This window comes from Rhinatrema bivittatum, unplaced genomic scaffold (genome assembly GCF_901001135.1).
Source record: "Rhinatrema bivittatum unplaced genomic scaffold, aRhiBiv1.1, whole genome shotgun sequence".
Classification (NCBI taxonomy): Eukaryota; Metazoa; Chordata; class Amphibia; order Gymnophiona; family Rhinatrematidae; genus Rhinatrema; species Rhinatrema bivittatum.
The window spans coordinates 128,268-146,141 of record NW_021820820.1 but is presented as its reverse complement, the minus strand read 5'-3'; the positions used below and the strand labels follow the sequence as shown (position 1 = coordinate 146,141).

The following is a 17,874-nucleotide window of genomic DNA, read 5'->3' as shown; positions in this document are numbered from 1 at the left end:
CTATGGATTGATTTAAATGAAACTCAGATACCACTTTCGATAGAAATTTAGGATGAGTGAGAAGTACCATTTGATCATAAGAAATTTGTGTAAGGGCGGTTATGTAACCAGCGTCTGAAGCTCACTGATCCTGCGAGCAGACGTTAGTGCGAAGAAGAAATAGGACCTTCCAAGTAAGAATGTCACAAATCGCAGGAATGCAGAGGCTCAAATGGAGGTTTCATGAGTTGCGCTAATACCACATTAAGGTCCCAAGCAGGGGACGGGGGATGGAGAGGAGGCTTGAGGTGAAGCAAGCCCTTCATAAAGCGCACTACCAGGGCTGTGTTGAAATAGAGACATCCCCTGCACCCCTATGGAAGGCGGCTACCACACTGACATGTAACCTAATGGAGGAGGTTTGTAAACCCGACCAGAGATGCCATAGGTAGTCTTAAAAACGAGTCGTGGGGCCCGTAAACACCTTTGAAGTGCACCACAACAACATTTTTTTCCATTTAGAATGTTCTTGACAGACTGGAATATGTAGGTAGGCCTCGGATAGGTCCAGGGAGGTTAAGAACTCTCCTGATTATATGGCATTATCATGGAGCGTAGGGTTTTTCCATGCGGAAATTAATTACTCGTAGATGTCGGTTGACACCTCTGAGGTCCAGGATGGGGCGAAAGGAAACTTCTTTCTTGGGTAAGATAAAATAGATGGAATAACGTCCAGTATTTTCCTGGGGCTCAGGTACTGAGATTATAGCCCTCATCCTGAGGAGCCTTAACAGGGTAGTCTCCACTGATTGCTTCTTGTGCTGGGAGTGGCAAGGAGATATCATGAATATGTACTGAGGAGTGCTGCGAAATTCCAGCGCATATCCTTCTCATATGACCTCCAGTACCAGTTTGTCCAAAGTGATCTCGACCGACTATTGGTAGAAGAGGGTCAGTTGATCTCCTATCTCCTCCTTCCGAAGGTGGGTTGGCAAAATGTCATTGGGTAGCTTGGGATGAACCTGAACCTGCCCCTCTTTTGGGCTGTCGGCTCCAAAAGGACTGAGACCTCCCCCATAGGACCGAGACCTCTGAAACGTCGACTTTCTGTAGGTTTGAAAGCGTTGGGAGCCACCTCTGGGCTTGTTCAGTGTGCCAGTCAAAGTTCTAGAAACTTTCACAAAACTGTTCCGTGACAGGGCTCCATCTGATGATGTCACCCATATGTGAGGACTACCATCCTGCTTGTCCTGGGAGAATCCTGGGTTTTGTCTTCCCTCCAGCAGATGGAGACAGAGAAAGTGTTTACTAAACACTGCCACTTAACACGAAATGCCACATGCAGTCCCCTCAGTATTGAACTATACCCAAGCCAGAAATGAAACAAATAAAACCAACACCTTGATTAACTAATCTCCCTTGAATGAGCAGTGGGAAAAGGAAACCTGGAACTAAAAACCATGCCCACAAAAAACCCTGTGCCATTCAGAGTAACCACAAAAACAGATCGATCGTACTTTCCAATTCTCCCTTTCCTCCAGTGGGAGGGACTCTGAATTGATCTGTGGTACTACAGGAATGAAAATTAGCAGGTAAGTACCAATTTTCCATTCCCTGTACGAACCCAGATCAGTCCAGACTCCTGGGATGAACCAAAGCTTCCCTAAACACGGTGGGACTACAAGAGTCTCGCTCGAAGCACACTTTCACAAAAGCCTATGGCCTCTGGTGCCTGGACATCCAAACGGCAATGGTGAAAGTGTGCAACAATTTCCAGGTAGATGCTCTACAGATCTCCTGTGGTGAAACTTGCTGACTCTTGGCCCAGGAGGCCGCCTGAGAACGGGTAGAATGCGCACTTAGCCCCTCTGGAACAGTGTGACCTTGACAGATATACGCAGAGCAGACCTTGACAGATATATGCAGTGTTCTACCACTGAACAACTGTAGCTTTTGGCACCACTCCACAGCACAAAGAAATGATCTAACAAGCAGAAGCTGTTCGTGACCTTCAGGTACCTGTAACAAAGCACGCTTTACATCTCTCCGTCGTAACTCTTTAGCCTGAGTAGCCCTAGGATCCAAACTTGGGAAGGACAGGAGCTCCACTGACTGATTTAAGTGAAATGATGACACCACCTTCAGCAGAAAGGACGGAACCGTTCTCAAGGACACTCCCAAATCTGAAATTCTCAAAAAGGCCCATTGCTTCCTCCGATAGCTCCCATTCTCCGGGATCCCAATTGTTGCCAGCTGAGAAAACCCGCTTGCACAATATCAGACCTTGCTATGTGAGAAGCAGCTATCAAGGCCAGATGCTGCTCCGCCCAGCACATCAGCATCTCCGCTTCCCGAGCAACCGCTCACCTCTTAGTACCACCCTGGTGGTTGATGTAGACCACTGTCATCGCACTGTCTGACAAGATTCTGACCGGACGGTTGCGCAAAAGAGGAAGAAGAAACTCCTGCAGAGCCAACCGCACCGCTCTCATCTCTAAGTGGTTGATGGACCAGGACGCTTCCTCCACCAACCACTGGCTTTGCACCGACTGGGACAGACTCATGGCTCCTCAACCAGACAGACGGCATGGGTAGTCACAACCATCCACTGTGGAACCTCCAGATCCACACTGCAGCACAAATGGTCCCGACCAAGCCACTATGAAAGACTGGACCTGACTCTGTGAGCGGTAGTGGAAGATGAAACTGCTCTGACATTGGATTCCCACCGGGATAGTAATGTATTCTGTAGAGGCCCTCATTTGAACAAACACCCATGGGACCAGCTCCAGGGAAGATGCCATAGAACAAGTAATCCCAGACCCTGGGCACTTTGGCCTCCAATAGGTTCCGAACTTGAGTCTGCAACTTGACAATCCGCTCCTCCGTGAGATATATTTTTCCCATTCGGATATCGAAGCACGCATCCAAGAATTCCAGAACCTGCAATGGAGAAAGACGGCTCTTGGATGGATTCAGCCCAAGGATCTCTGCCTGCCTGCAAAGGCCCTCCGACTTTGCCTGGATGAGCCAGTCATCCAGATATGGATGAACCAGCATCCCCTCCTTTCTGAGGGCTACTGCCATCACCACCATCACCTTGGTGAAGGTCCTCGGGGCCGTTGCTAGCCCAAATGGGAGAACACAAAATTGAAAATGCCTCCCGAGGATCATAAACCAGAGATATCTCTGATGGTCCAGGCAAATTCCTATGTATAGGTACACTTCTGTCAGATCCAAGGAAGCCAGGAACTCCCTGCTTTGTACTGCTGCTATGACAGAGCACAGAGTGTCCATTTGGACATGGGGTATCTTGTGAGCTACATTCACCTTCTTTAAAACCAGAATTGACTACGGACTTACAGGGGTAACGAAGAATGAATTTTGAACACTTCAACAACGCCTCTGCTCTCATATCTATAAATCTTTTCCTCCTTTCCTGTGTTACCCAGGTGATACCGGGAAATATCCACATTTTGCTACCATAATATAATTCAGATCTACAACAGAAAACACATCTCAATATATTGTTTTTTTCACTCAGAAAGGCACGTCACAAATAAAACTCCTCTTGTGGTTACATTATCTTCATGTTCAGGCTCCAATAAATCGGTAACATTCAATGTTGCTGTTGTTGATGGGGATCTCGATTTTCCGATCAAATAGTATGCTTTTGTTATTAACGGAAGCGCCTCCAATGGTATCTTCAATATTACGTTCATATAATTCTTGAACATATCTATGCGATATTTGAGTTAATATTGGGGAATTCAATATCCTTATATTTAAACTTCGAAGTGAATTTTCAATATTCTCTATCTTTTTATTCTGTACAGCTTTATGTTGAATTACAAGCTGCTGATGGCCTTTCCATTACTCTGATCTTTCATCATTTCTTGTAATTTCTTTTCTTGTACCTCAATCCTTTTTTCATTTTCCATACTTCGTTTATTGGAATCTAGAGAAGCTTGGATAACTTAATAATTGCCCCTTTAATGGCTGCCAAAGCGTTTCAATAGATTCAATTGTTATTACTGCTGGGTTTTCACCAGAAAAGGAGTCAAACTTGAATAGACTCACCCACTCGCTTGACTTCAGCCACAGTGTCCCGATCAATTTCCAGCGTCTGAGAAGAGAGTGCAGTGTCCTCCGATATTTGCGGTAAATATAATCTAGCTTGTATCGCTCCGTCCAACGGTGTTATGGGATTCTCCCTCTCCATCAGAAGTATTCCTCCCGGTTTATCTCTCTTCTGGCCTGCTGGCTCCTTGGGGTTCTCCAGGAGGGTTGTAGGAATATTTCCCTGCGACTCTCTCTCACGCTGGGGTGGGGAGACTGCGTCTTAGGTGTGCCAGGACTCAACGAGATTTCGTCTGCCAATGGCGGGGGCGATCGCTCCACGCCTCTGTCCTCTGCGGCACTCGCTCCCGACTCTCTAAGCTTCGAGGTGAAAAAGCTGGAATAGATGTTTGCCGAACCTCCAGACTAGAAGTAACAGCCTGGTTTTCACGTAACCGGGCTTTTCGTTTGGTATGTGGCATTTCCAAAATCTTAGCAAAGGTAATTATCTCCAAAAGCAACAAAGATAAGAAAGAGCTGCCTTCACCCACTTCTCATGCGGCCGCCATCTTGACACGTCCCCACATACTCAAATTTGGTTTATGTTTTTTTTGAACCATCACAACTGCGTTTCTTCCTAGATTCTCACCCCAATGTGACATAAGTCAGCACAGAAGGCATGTAAGGCTAACTCATAGCAACCGACTATTTTCTTTTTTCTTGTTATTGGATAAATATTGATTATCGCTCGTAAAATCCTGTTGCCACCCCCCCCCCCCAAATTTCTTAATGTTAAGATGTGAATTATTATGATACTATTATTACATTGTATAATGTGTTTCTTAATTTAAATGTTTTCATTGTATACCACCTTATTTTTCCAATCAGAATGTTTATTGTATAAAGTTTAAAAATGCAATAAAAAGAAAATATAAAAAAAAAATCCAGAATTGGACGAAAAGTTCCTTCCTCCACAAAATAAATGGAATAACGTCCCATCCCTTGTTCCTCCTCAGGGACGGGAATGATGGCTCCCAGCATTTGCATGCGCTGGATGGTCTGCTGCACGATCAGTTTCTTTTCCGGTAAGGCACAAGGAGATACCATGAACAAGCTCCTTAAGCAGCCAAGCAAATTCTAAAGTGCAACCTTGTCCTAAGAAGCTTAGAACCCACTGGTCTGACATGATTTTATTTATTTATTTGAAATTGTTTATATACCACTTTTACAATAACAATATCGATCAAAAACTGAGTCAAACAACCCCCAATGACTGGGACTGAGGAGTGGGCTGGCCTCGCCTCACTGTGAAGGTTTGGCTCCACCACTCCCCTGGCCGAAGCCCTCTCTGTTAGGCCAACATCCACGAAGTGGACTGGTTCCAGGACGGCAACCCGAGCTCGGCACTAGTGGAAATGCCTCTGTCCTCGAAATCAGAAGCACCCAGGAAGAAAGCCTTTTGACCCTTTGGACTTGTCCTCTGGTAGCTTGTGCACTTTGTCTCCCATATGCTTTATCAGCTGTTCCAAGTCTTCCCCAAAAAGGAGCTTGCCCGTAAAAGGCAATGCTCCCAGTTGAGTATTTGACGAAACATCCGCTAACCAATTCCATAACCAACAGAGCCTCCAAGTCGAGACCTCTGACATCTTCGTCCTGGAAGAAGTGTGAATGAGGTCATACAAGGCATCGGCCCCATAGGCGACCGCCGTCTCTAAACGTTCCGCCTGTTTCAAATCCTGGGGTAACATATCCTTGTTACCTTGTAACTGCTGCACCCACCTCAAGCTAGCCTGAAGCATAAAACTGCTACATACTGCAGCATGTTATGCCCAGCACAGACACCTCAAATATCTTCTTAAGGTGCACCTTGAGCTTTCTGGTCCTGCAAATCCTTCAGAGCTTCCGGGCCAGCTACTGGAATGGTGGTCCTTTTTGTAACTGCCAAGATGGAAACATCCACCTTCGGGACCCTTAAGAGCTCATGTGTCTTCGGGCAAGAGAGCTAACCCATGGCTCTGCTAACCTCAAGGCCAGTCTCTGGAGTATCCCACTCCATGACCACCAACTGTTTTACTGACTTATGAAAAGGGAAAGTTCTGGCCGGACCCCTATAGCCAGCTATGACCGGATCCACCAAGTCTTGGCTGGCTTGCGGAACCATTATCCCTAACTCCGCCAGGACATGCGGAATTACAGGTCCCAGTTCCTCTTTTTGAAACAGGCGAACTACTTTGAGATCATCCCCCTCCATAGAGGGGACCTTTGCCGATTCCTCATCTGGATACTGCCCAACCATGGGTAGACTTGAGTCAGAACGACTGTACCCAGACGGCAACCCACGATCAGACTCGAGGAATCGTCCTTGGCAGTCCCCGACACCGTTGGACAGAGGACTCTGAATCCTTGTGGCCCCCGAAAACTTAAATCTCTTTTTGGGTGGAGCAGTTGAAGCTTTCCATTGGGGGGTGGGGGGGGGGGGGGCTGCAGTGCTCCAGGCCAGGAAGGCTTCATGCATGAGGAGAATAAACTCCGGGAAAAGGGAACAGGACACGGAGAATCACCCACCAGAAGATCTGTCTCCTGCTCAGACTGCCCCTCCTGGCCCCTCCGGGTTTTATCGGGGCTGGAATTTGCGGGGGACAGAGGGTGGCAGGAGATCCCCGTCCCCTGCTGACCTCTCTGCAGAAGCCGCAAAGGTTTTAAAAATGGCTACCATTCCCACACTGAGCGGGAACGGATCGGCAGCCTCTTCCAATGCAGCCTGCAACCTGCCAGGGCCCGCACTGCCTCAACGATGCCGCTGCTGCCCCTCCTAATGAGCCCTCCCCCACCGGAGAGGCATCAGGAGCATTGGCCAGCCCTTGACAAATGTGAGCTATGCTCACCACATGCAGAACAGCAATTCCCTCATGGCATGGCTTGGCTCAACCACTCGGCACACGCTCGGAGAGAAGGGAGGGGGAGAGCCGCAAAGACCGGAGCCCCCTGAACAGCTTACCTTCCTCTGCCACCGCCAACACAGAAGCCAAAAGAAAACAAGGCCCCTGTCTATAACTGGACCACCAGCTATCACTTCCAGCATGATTCAGCGAGCAAATTAGGATACCCAACTCCTGCTCATCCTGCTCTACAATCAAATGGGATGGTCCCACCAGGACCTGCCAACCTCCTGGGAGGATAAACACCTTCTCTTTTTGAAGCTAAAAATCCTCTTCTTTCTATTTTATCTTATTATTTTTCTTTTTTGAAAAACTCAGGTACAGAATAGCAGGTTTTGCATCTCCTCCATCTGCTGGAGTCAGAGAAATACTGAGGAACTGCAGGTGGCACACCGGGTTAAGAGGCGGTGTCTGTGAAACTTTCTCCGTCTCCATCTGAAGAAAGGGAGGCAAAACTCAGGTGTCTGGACTGATCTGGGTATGTACAGGGAATTTAAAAGTAGAATTTTTTCTTCCAAATGAACAGCGATCCCAATAGGGAGAAGTTCATCCACATCTGCTGAAGACGAAGAAATACTGAAGTGCTGAGGTCACTGCAGAGCTGTGTCTAGGGCAACGTCAGCTTTAAAACCTGACTCCGTCTCCATCTGCTGGCAGGGGAACATAACCCATTGGTCCTGAGTCCATCTGGCTACACACTAGAAAAACACAAATGCTCTCTCTCACTTACACATACAGGTTCTCAATCACATGCTGTCTTTCTTACAAAGAATCTCAATCACACACATACACACACACTTACTGTGGACACTCTCTCAAACATACATGCTCGCTTGCTCACTCTGTCTCTCTCTCATCCCAATTACATTCTATGTTACTTGTAATAATGTTCAATGGTTTATTGTTATTATTCCATGTTCTATGTAAAAAAACCCAGGTCTAACTTCCCAGACCAGGGCAACCTCTTTCGTTACTTGTAAACCAGACTGATTTGTATTGCATACAGGAATTCCGGTATATAAAAATTTAAAATAAATAAATAAATAAATAAATACTGAAGAGCAACTAGTGGCAACAGCAGCCTCCTCTTCTTACAATCCTCGCAGCCTCGAGAAAGAAGTCCCATCAGCCGCAGAGGCTGACATTGCTCTGAGCTGATGCTGCATGCACTTGTACCTTAGCATGGTCTCTTCTTCCCGCAAGCACGGCCGCTGCACACTACTTCCTCTTCTGGGCCACAAAGGTGAGAAGAAGAGAGCATGATGCTAGTGCCGCTGACTCCAGCTCTCCTTCCACGTTCCGTCCAGGCTATCAGCATTTCAAGTCCAGGCGGAGGAAGAGTTTGCATCTCGCTGGGACAGGGGGAGCAGCTGGGCCAGCGGGGGACCAGGTAGTATGTGACACACCAGTTGAGAACCACTGGGTTAATGGACTTGCTTAAAGCTCATCTACTCACGCGTAGTAGTAGTAGTAGTAGCTATAGTAGTGTGCTGGGTTTTTATTTTGGTACAGAAGCACTTGAGCCACACATACACATACACACCTACACATACATACATACACACATACACATACATACACACATACACACATACAATTCAAACGTCTAAGGAACAAAAGAGAACAACAAAACCCCTGGTTTAACACCACTCTTAAAAATATGAAACGGCTCTCAGGAAAATCGAAAAAGAGTGGCAAAAAAAACAAGCAGCCAGTATTACAGCAGAAATATCGCTCACATCTAGCCGCCTACAAAAAACCATCCAGAACACGAAACGCGATTACTACAGTAAAAAAATAAATAACTCCGCCAACAATCTAAATCACTGTTCAACATAGTAAACAACCTCATCGCCGATAACAACAATCACAATACCACCGCAACAAAAATTTAAGCCAAGACTTAGCTATCTTCTTTAAGAACAAAAATTTCAAAAATTACTGATGCCTTCAACACCCCATCAATCATAGAAAAGCATCCTTTATTAAATATAAGTCCTTGGCTTGAATTCAATCCTATCTCCAACTTGGAAACAGAGAAAATGTTGAAAAAAATAAACCCTGCACGTCATGACATGGACACCATCCCAACTCGAGCTCTAAAGGAAATCGCTCATCCTATAGCCCCAACAATAGCAGCAATCATCAACAAATCTCTTATTGAGGGTGAGCTTCCTACCAAACTAAAAATCGCTACAATCACGCCACTACTTAAGAAAATAAACCTCAACCCAGAAGATTTAAACAACTACCGCCCAATTTCAAACCTTCCCCTCTTTGCTAAATTAACAGAAAAAGCGGTTCTGAAACAACTAAACGAACACCTGGATGACCACAAAATTCTATTTCCCACACAACACGGCTTTAGAAAAAACCTCAGTACAGAAACCCTACTACTCAATCTTTCTGACACCTTATTAAGAGGCCTCGATAACAAACTAGATCACCTTCTGATCCTCCTCGATTTGTCAGCAGCCTTTGACACAGTGGACCACAAAAGGCTTATTCTTAGTCTGGAATCCATCGGACTCGCTGGAAAAACCCTTAACTGGTTTTCCTCTTTCCTTAAAAACAGATTTTTCAAAGTATCCTACAACAGCTTTTCATCCGAGGCCATCCCTCTGGATACTGGAGTTCCTCAAGGGTCGGCTTTGTCACCCATTCTCTTTAATATCTACCTTCTTCCTTTATGCCATCTTTTAACTAGCCTTAACATTATTTTCTACATGTATGCTGATGACATACAACTTCTCATTCCCATTACTTCGTCTTTAGAAGAATCAATGTCAAAAGCAGCCTCACACCTTGAAGCAATACAAAATCTGCTAAACAACCTAAAATTATGCCTAAATATGAGCAAAACAGAATGTATACTAATTACAAGAAAAAACTCTGGTATAACATACACTCCTCCCTTCCGATTTGACAACATTCAAATTCAACTCAAAGACAACGTTAAAGATCTGGGTTTCTGGCTAGATAATGAGCTAAATCTTAAAAAACACATCGCAACAAAAACAAGAGAAGGCTTCTTCAAAATTCAAATACTCAAACACCTAAAACCTCTGCTTCACCCCCGGGATTTCAGAACCGTTCTTCAAACCCTCATCTTCTCCAGTATAGACTACTACAACTCCCTTCTAATTGGCCTTCCCAATGCAACCTTAAGACCACTGCAGTTACTCCAAAATGCAGCTGCCAGAGTCCTGACTGGTAAAAGAAAATCCGACCATATATCCCCAGTACTCCACAACTTACATTGGCTACCTGTTAAAAAAAAGTATAGAGTACAAAGTCATCACAATTCTACACAAGTCAATTCACAAAGCAGACTTCACTGCCCTGGACAATATTATACATCTGCATAAATCATCACGTACAACAAGATCTACATATAAAATTCAACTGGATGTCCCTTCATTACCACAAGCTAAACTTTCCTCCACCAGAAATAGAGCCATCTCTATAGTCAGCCCAAAATTATGGAACTCATTACCTCTACACCTCAATTCACAAGAAAATCTTAAATCTTTTAAAAAAGAACTTAAAGAATGGCTACTCTCACAGTCTTACAATGACTGTTCACCCAATGATAACAGAGCATAAATCCTTTTCATATCCACCTCTTGCTCCTTTTTATTCCAGCAATCCCTCTGACACTCGCCCCGACTTGCAGAAACCTTCCTTCTCATTAACGGCTTCAACCGTCAACCTCAAGCGTTGCATTCATTCTTATCTAATGTTCAATGTACTTATTAACTGTTATTAAGTTAATGTTCTGTTTCAATCTCTGTTTTAATGTTATTAATTCAAATGTAACTGGTTCGTTATAATGTAAACCGGAGTGAAGGCATTGTCAGCTGTACCTCGGTATATAAACAAATGCTAAATAAATAAAAATAAATAAAACATACAGTAATGCCCAAACATATACTTAAAATATTACAAACAAATGCCTTGTTTTCAAGCAGAAATATATCAAAATGTACACCACAAAATACAGCGAACTTAAGAACGAAACAAAACAATCTTGAGCGATGCTCAATCGCTGTCAACAGTATCAACTTCAAAATGTAGTTTGTACTAATTTTAAATGTGTTAAGTGGAAAATATATCCCTACACAACCTGTGGCAAGTGTTTTGTTTAGAATATATTAAAATTTGTTTTTTTAAATAATATATGGAGTAAAGGTTTCATACATATAGTGTAGGTGCCCAGCACCACTGTTGGGTGGTGTTATAATCATTAACCTTCCTCCTCCTCAAGTTCTTTTTTGGAATTTTTTTTAATATTTATATTTGTCCCAATAAACCTAAAGGACTCTTCTGTGGCGTTAGAGTGTTGTTGTATGCGTACTCTGCATTAACTCTGTGAAACGGAGAATAATAAAAGAAGAGTAAAAAAGCAGACTTCCCCGATTATTGTTGGTGTGTCCGTCCTTCCATGATGATCCCGACATGCACGTTTCAGACGTAAAAGCCTTTCCTCAGGGGCCTCGATGAATCCTAAAACCAACAAAGACAGCCAGCATTTTGAACAACAGCTGAGAGAAGAGCCGCAGACCCCGTGAAGTTGGTTTTAGGATTCATCGAGGCCCCTGAGGAAAGGCTTTTACGTCTGAAACGTGCATGTCGGGATCATCATGGAAGGACGGACCCACCAACAATAATCGGGGAAGTCTGCTTTTTTACTCTTCTTTTATTATTCTCAGTTTCACAGAGTTAATGCAGAGTACGCATACAACAACACTCTAACGCCACGGAAGAGTCCTTTAGGTTTATTTGGACAAATATAATATTAAAAAAAAAATTCCAAAAAAAGAACTTAAGGAGGAGGAAGAAGGTTAATGATTATAACACCACCCAACAGTGATGCTGGGCACCTACACTATATGTATGAAACCTTTCTCTAACTCCATATATTATTTAAAAAAACAAATTTTAATATATTCTAAACAAAACACTTGCCACAGGTTGCGTAGGGATATATTTTCCACTTAACACATTTAAAATTAGTACAAACTACATTTTGAAGTTGATACTGTTGACAGCGATTGAGCATCGCTCAAGATTGTTTTGTTTTCAAGCAGGCCTGAGGCACAGGGACTTGGCAAAGGCTACAGAGTCAGAGGCAGAGTGAAAGAATGAGAAATCAGCTTGACCTGCAGCAGAGCCCAATCCTCGCTGATCAGCCACTCGGGGTTGTCTGGCCCGGCTTCGGTGGGTGGTTTAACCAGAGCTGGCAGGGGTTTGGCAAACTGCGCCTGCTGTTTCAGGAGGATGTTCTTCTTCTGCTCTTTGCTCTCCCGGCGCATTTTCAGCAAGCCTGGCACAGCTCGGTCAAAAAGAGAGCGAGGAGGAATGACCGTTTCTCCATGGCGCTGCTTCTTCTTCCTACCTGCAGCTAAAAGTCATGAAATCTGCAGTCAGGTTTTTTAAAAGGCTATTGATTATATGACAAGAAAAGAAAATTGGTTCTTACCTGATAATTTTCATTCCTGTAGTACCACGGATCAGTCCAGACTCCTGGGTTTTGCCCCCCACCCCCCTAGCAGATGGAGACAGAAGTTTACAAACAAAAACTCCGCCTTATCTAGGCTGGTGCCACCTACAGTCTGGCAGTATTACTTAATGTCAAAGCAGAATAGATCACACAAAAACTCCCAACTATATACAGAAAACTAACACTTCCGCCGGCTCAATAAACCCCCAAATGGGAACAGAACCCATGCTATCGATAACTGAAAATACTGAATATACCTGTGAATGAAAACGGAATCGCACAGTACGGACTCTCCCTTTTCCTATCAAAACCAATGGGCGGGACTCTGGACTGATCCATGGTACTACAGGAACGAAAATTATCAGGTAAGAACCAATTTTCTTTTCCCTGTACGTACCCCGATCAGTCCAGACTCCTGGGATGTACCAGAGCTTACCTTACTTGGGATGGGATCCGGAGAGGCCCACTCTAAGTACTCCTTCCCCAGCGTTTCCTGGAGCCTTAACATCCAGACGATAATGTCTAGCAAAGATATGAAAAGACTTCCATGTAGCCTCCCTACAAATCTCTTCTGTAGAAATTTGTTGGCATTCCACCCAAGATGCGGCCTGAGAGCGTATAGAATGAGTGCGTAGACCCACCGGCAGAGACCTTCCTTGAACTAGATACGCTAAACTTATGGTCTCCTTCAACCAACGAGCAATGGTAGACTTTGAAGCAGCATTACCTCTTCTAGGTCCACTCCAAAGGACGAAGAGGTGGTCTGAGACCCGGAACGCGTTGGTCACTTCCAGGTAGCGCAACAGCGTCCGTCGTACATCCAATTTTCGTAGCTCCTTAGATAACGGATCTGAGCTGTCCAAATCCAAAAACGATGGAAGTTCTACCGTCTGATTTACAAGAAAAGAAGAAACAACCTTAGGAAGAAAAGAAGGTATCGTGCGTAGCGACACTCCCGACTCTGATATCCGCAAAAAGGGCTCTCGACAAAACAGGGCTTGAAGCTCGGAAATCCGTCTTGCCGAGGCGATAGCCACTAAAAACACCACCTTCAAAGTTAAATCTTGCAAGGTGACCTTGCGAAGAGGCTCAAAAGGAGCACCGCACAAAGCCTTAAGCACCACATTCAAATTCCAGGAGGGGCAAGGCTGCTGAAATGGCGAGCGTAAATGCTTTTCCCCTCTAAGGAACCGCACCACGTCTGGGTGAGCCGCCAAAGGTGCACCATGAATCCGACCGCGCTAGGAACCCAGTGCCACTTCTTGGACTCGTAAGGAACTACACGAGAGGACCTTGCCAAACCGTCCTGAAGAAAATGCAAGATATCCGAAATGGACGCCCGAGTAAGAACCACCTCCCGATCAAGGCACCATGACTCAAATACCTTCCAGACCCGTACATAAGATAACGACGTAGACGCTTTGCGGGTCCGTAGTAGAGTGGTTACTACCGCATCCGAATATCCTTTGGACTTCAGCCTTTGCCTCTCAAAAGCCATGCCGCTAGACAAAATCGAGCGACCTGGTCGAAACAAACTGAACCCTGATGTAGAAGATCCGGCACATACTGAAATCGAATGGGTTCCTCCACTGCCAGATTTATCAGATCCGCAAATCACGGACGACGTGGCCATTCGGGAGCGACGAGCACCACTTCTGTTGGGTGTAACTCTATTCGACGTAGGACCCTGCTGATGAGGGGCCACGGAGGGAACTCATACAGTAGGACATCCATCGGCCAAGGCAGTACTAGGGCGTCCACATCCTCCGCTCCTGTCTCCCTGCGACGAGCGAAGAAACAAGGAGGACATTCTTGAATGTCGCCATCAAGTCCAGGACGGGGATCCCCTACTGTGTACAAATGAGTCGAAACGCATCCTCTGCGACTTCCCACTCCCCGGGGTCGAGACGATTGCGACTGAGAAAATCTGATGAATATTCTCTACCCCGGCAATGTGGGAGGCCGCTATGCTGCACAAATGCTTCTCCGCCCACGCTATCAATTGATGGGCTTTGGACGCCACTGGTTGACTCTTGGTTCCCCCCTGTCGATTGATGTAAGCCACTGTGGTCACATTGTCTGAGAGAACTCTGACTGACTTGCCGCAGACTAGCAGAAGAAAGGCCTGTAGAGCCAGGCGAATCGCTCTGGTCTCCAGACGACCGATGGACCAAGAAGCCTCCTGCGGGGACCATTGTCCCTGTATTGACTTTCGCAGACAAACCGCTCCCCAACTGGACAAGCTGGCATCCGTGGTGACCACTGTCCAGGACCGAACCACCAACAGCACTCTGCGGCTTAAGTTGCTCGGACACAACCACCAATCCATGCTGTCCCGAGCTGACTGTGTCAGAGGCAATGGCAGATGAAATTCTTCTGACACCGGGTTCCATCGGTAGAGCACCGCTGACTGCAACGGTCGCATATGAGCGAAGGCCCAGGGAACCAATTCCAATGTTGAAGTCATTGACCCCCAACACCTGTAGATAGTCCCAGACTATCGGGACCAGTTTGGATAACAATTGTAAAACTTGACCCTGTAACTTGAACATTCGTTCCCGTGTGAGTGACATCATTCCCCGAGTTTCGAACAAGACTCCCAAAAACTCCAGAGATTGTGAAGGTACCAGCCGACTCTTGGAAGCATTGACTATCCAACCGAGTGTGTGCAACAATTGGAGCACCCGCTGAACTGCTGCTTGACAGAGTGATTCCGACTTGGCGCGAATCAGCCAATTGTCCAGATATGGGTGTACCAGGAAACCTTCCCTTCGAAGCTGCGCTGCTACCACTACCATAATTTTGGTGAAAGTTCGAGGCGCGTTTGCAAGGCCGAACAGGAGCGCCTGAAACTGGTAATGCTGACCCATCACGGCAAACCTTAGAAATTGCTGGTCATCTGCCCATATTCCTATGTGGAGATACGCTTCCGTAAGATCCAGGGAGGCTAGAAATTCCCCTTGTCTTACCGAAGCAATCACGGATCGCAAGGTCTCCATACGAAAACAAGATATCCGCAGACATCTGTTGACCCTCTTCAGGTCGAAAGGTTCCTTCTTTTTTTGGTACCACGAAGTAAATGGAATAACGGCCCCTGCAGAGTTCGTGGGGTGGAACTGGGACAATCGCGCCGACCGAAACAGCACCCGCAAAAGGATTGAGAGTACGTCTGCTGTCTGCTGGCACTGTGTCGAAATGAGGAAACCGATCCCCGGGAGGTCCGAGGCCGCCAACCTCCCCGAAATCGAGAGCGGGAAGTCGGAGACCCCCTTGATCTTGGTCTGTCCTCTGGCAGCCGATGCACCTTGTTCTCACCCATGGACTCAATCAGATCCTCCAATTCCTTGCCAAACAACAGCTTGCCATTAAATGGCAACGAACCCAACTGGGCTTTAGACGACACGCCCGCAGACCAATGGCGGAGCCTCAACAAGCGTCACGCCGAAACCGTAGAAACCACAGATCTGGCCGAGGTGCGAAGCAGATCATAAAAGGCATCCGCACTATAGGCAATCACCGCTTCTAAGCGCCCCGCCTGACGCGCCTCCTCGGGGGAAAGTGATTCGTTGGCTAGTAACTGTTGCGCCCAACGAAGACCTGCGCGCAAGGAGAAATTACTGCAAATAGCTGCACGAATCTCTAGAGCCGAAACCTCGAAGATCCTTTTGAGTTGTATCTCCAGCTTACGGTCCTGCAAATCCTTAAGCGCTGTACCCCCAGTCACCGGGATGGTGGTCTTCTTTGTGACCGCCGCCACCGCCAAATCTATCTTAGGAACCCTCAACAGCTCCAATGCCTCCTCAGGCAGGGGGTAGAGCTTATCTATTGCTTTAGCCACCTTGAGCCCCAAATCAGGAGTATCCCATTCCTTAAAAAGTAAATCCGAAGCGGAAAAATGCAATGGGAAAGCAGAAGGAGGCCCCGAAGGCCCAATACTACCAGGTCCGTCGCTCCAAGCCTGGTCTCTTTCTGTGGCACCTGAATCCCTAATTCACCCAGAATTTCCGAGATAAGGGGTCCCAGCTTGTCCCTTCGAAATAGACGAACCACTTTCGGGTCATCCCCATCTGTCCCATGGGTATCCCTAGGACTAGTGGACAACTGATCTCAGTCCCCATCAACCCCCCTCGGTGGTTGGGATGGTAGGTCCTGGTCCCCCTGGTGCTCCTCCGGCTCATCGGTATCCGAGGTGGAGTCCGGATCCCCCCGGGCGGTCCGCGCTCGGATAGGCCGGGACCTGTCCGTGATATCTGTAGCCTGGGCAGACTTATATCGCTTCCCAAGCCCTATCAGAGGGTCTGGGGCGCGGAAATCCTGAGGTCTCTTCCTGGCCATTCTGCGGGCCTTGTGCATTAACACCACAAATTCAGACCCAAATGAAGAATCTGATGACATATCCTCCAGATCCCCTTCAGGGATCCGCAAATTGTCCGGGCAGCATGGCCTAGCAGGTCTGTCCCCCTCAGGGACCCTGCGCTGGGGCGATAATCGCGGTGAGAGGTCTTCCTCCCCCCAAGCCGCCGGCAGGGCAGACTCCTCGGCCCCCCGAGGAAACAAAATGGCGGCCGCTCCCGCTGAAACTTGACTCGTGGTGTCCAAAATGGCTCCCGTTCCCGAGCTCTTCGGGAACAGGCCATCCCCAGCAGCCGGCTTGCCCCCAGCAGCCCCGGCGCGCGATTGCGTCCTGCCCAGAGGCCTGTCTGGGGCCGAAGACGCACCTTCGCCGCCCGAGAGGCAAGAAAAGCACAGACCATCGCGAGATAGCCGTGCCTGCGTGGCACCGCAGGCCCGGAAGGCAGCCCGACACGGCATTCCCCAGCAACAGCAAAAACCACAAGAGAAAACCAAAGATAAAACCACCCTCCCGCGGCGGCAAAAATTGGCGCTCGGCCCCCCCGCGAGAAGGAAGAAGAAAAGGACACAGTAAATATAACTATAACCCGACCATTCAAAACGCGTTTTGTTTTTTTTTTGTTTGTTTTATTTGAAACGGTTTTTATTGTTTTATCAAATAACCATATACCACACACAGGAGAGAGACGTGACACTTCATCCCTCCCCCCCAACAGGTATCAAATAATACAAACCCTCAGAAAAATTCCCAGGGCCCAAAGCCCCGAGCTGCCCCCCCCCATCCCCCCTCCCTTTTCCCCCCTCTTCCCCCCCCCCCCCCCCCCCATGGCCCCTTGGAGTCTTATAACTGTAACAAGTCCTGAGTTCCATCCATCCGACATGGAAGAATAAATGTCCATGAAGAAGAAAGCATCTCCACTCCGTCCAATTAGACCTGGAAAGTCAGTCGTTGATAATCGAACTACGCACCGTCTGTGGAAGTGACTGTAAGTAGGCCTCCCATATGGCAAGAAACCGTTTCTTTTGTTTGTTTTTAATAGC

The 17,874-nt window shown here is 46.8% G+C and overlaps 1 protein-coding gene across 1 annotated transcript in view; it reads right to left on the bottom strand.

The window, feature by feature from the left end:
• LOC115082167 (E1A-binding protein p400-like) overlaps positions 1–17,874 on the bottom strand; it is a gene marked incomplete at its 3' end in the record, with an annotated part of 153,268 nt that overhangs the window by 16,815 nt on the left and 118,579 nt on the right. The window contains 1 exon segment of the mRNA XM_029586424.1: positions 12,140–12,381. Within this exon segment, the coding sequence (XP_029442284.1) occupies positions 12,140–12,381 (242 nt within the window).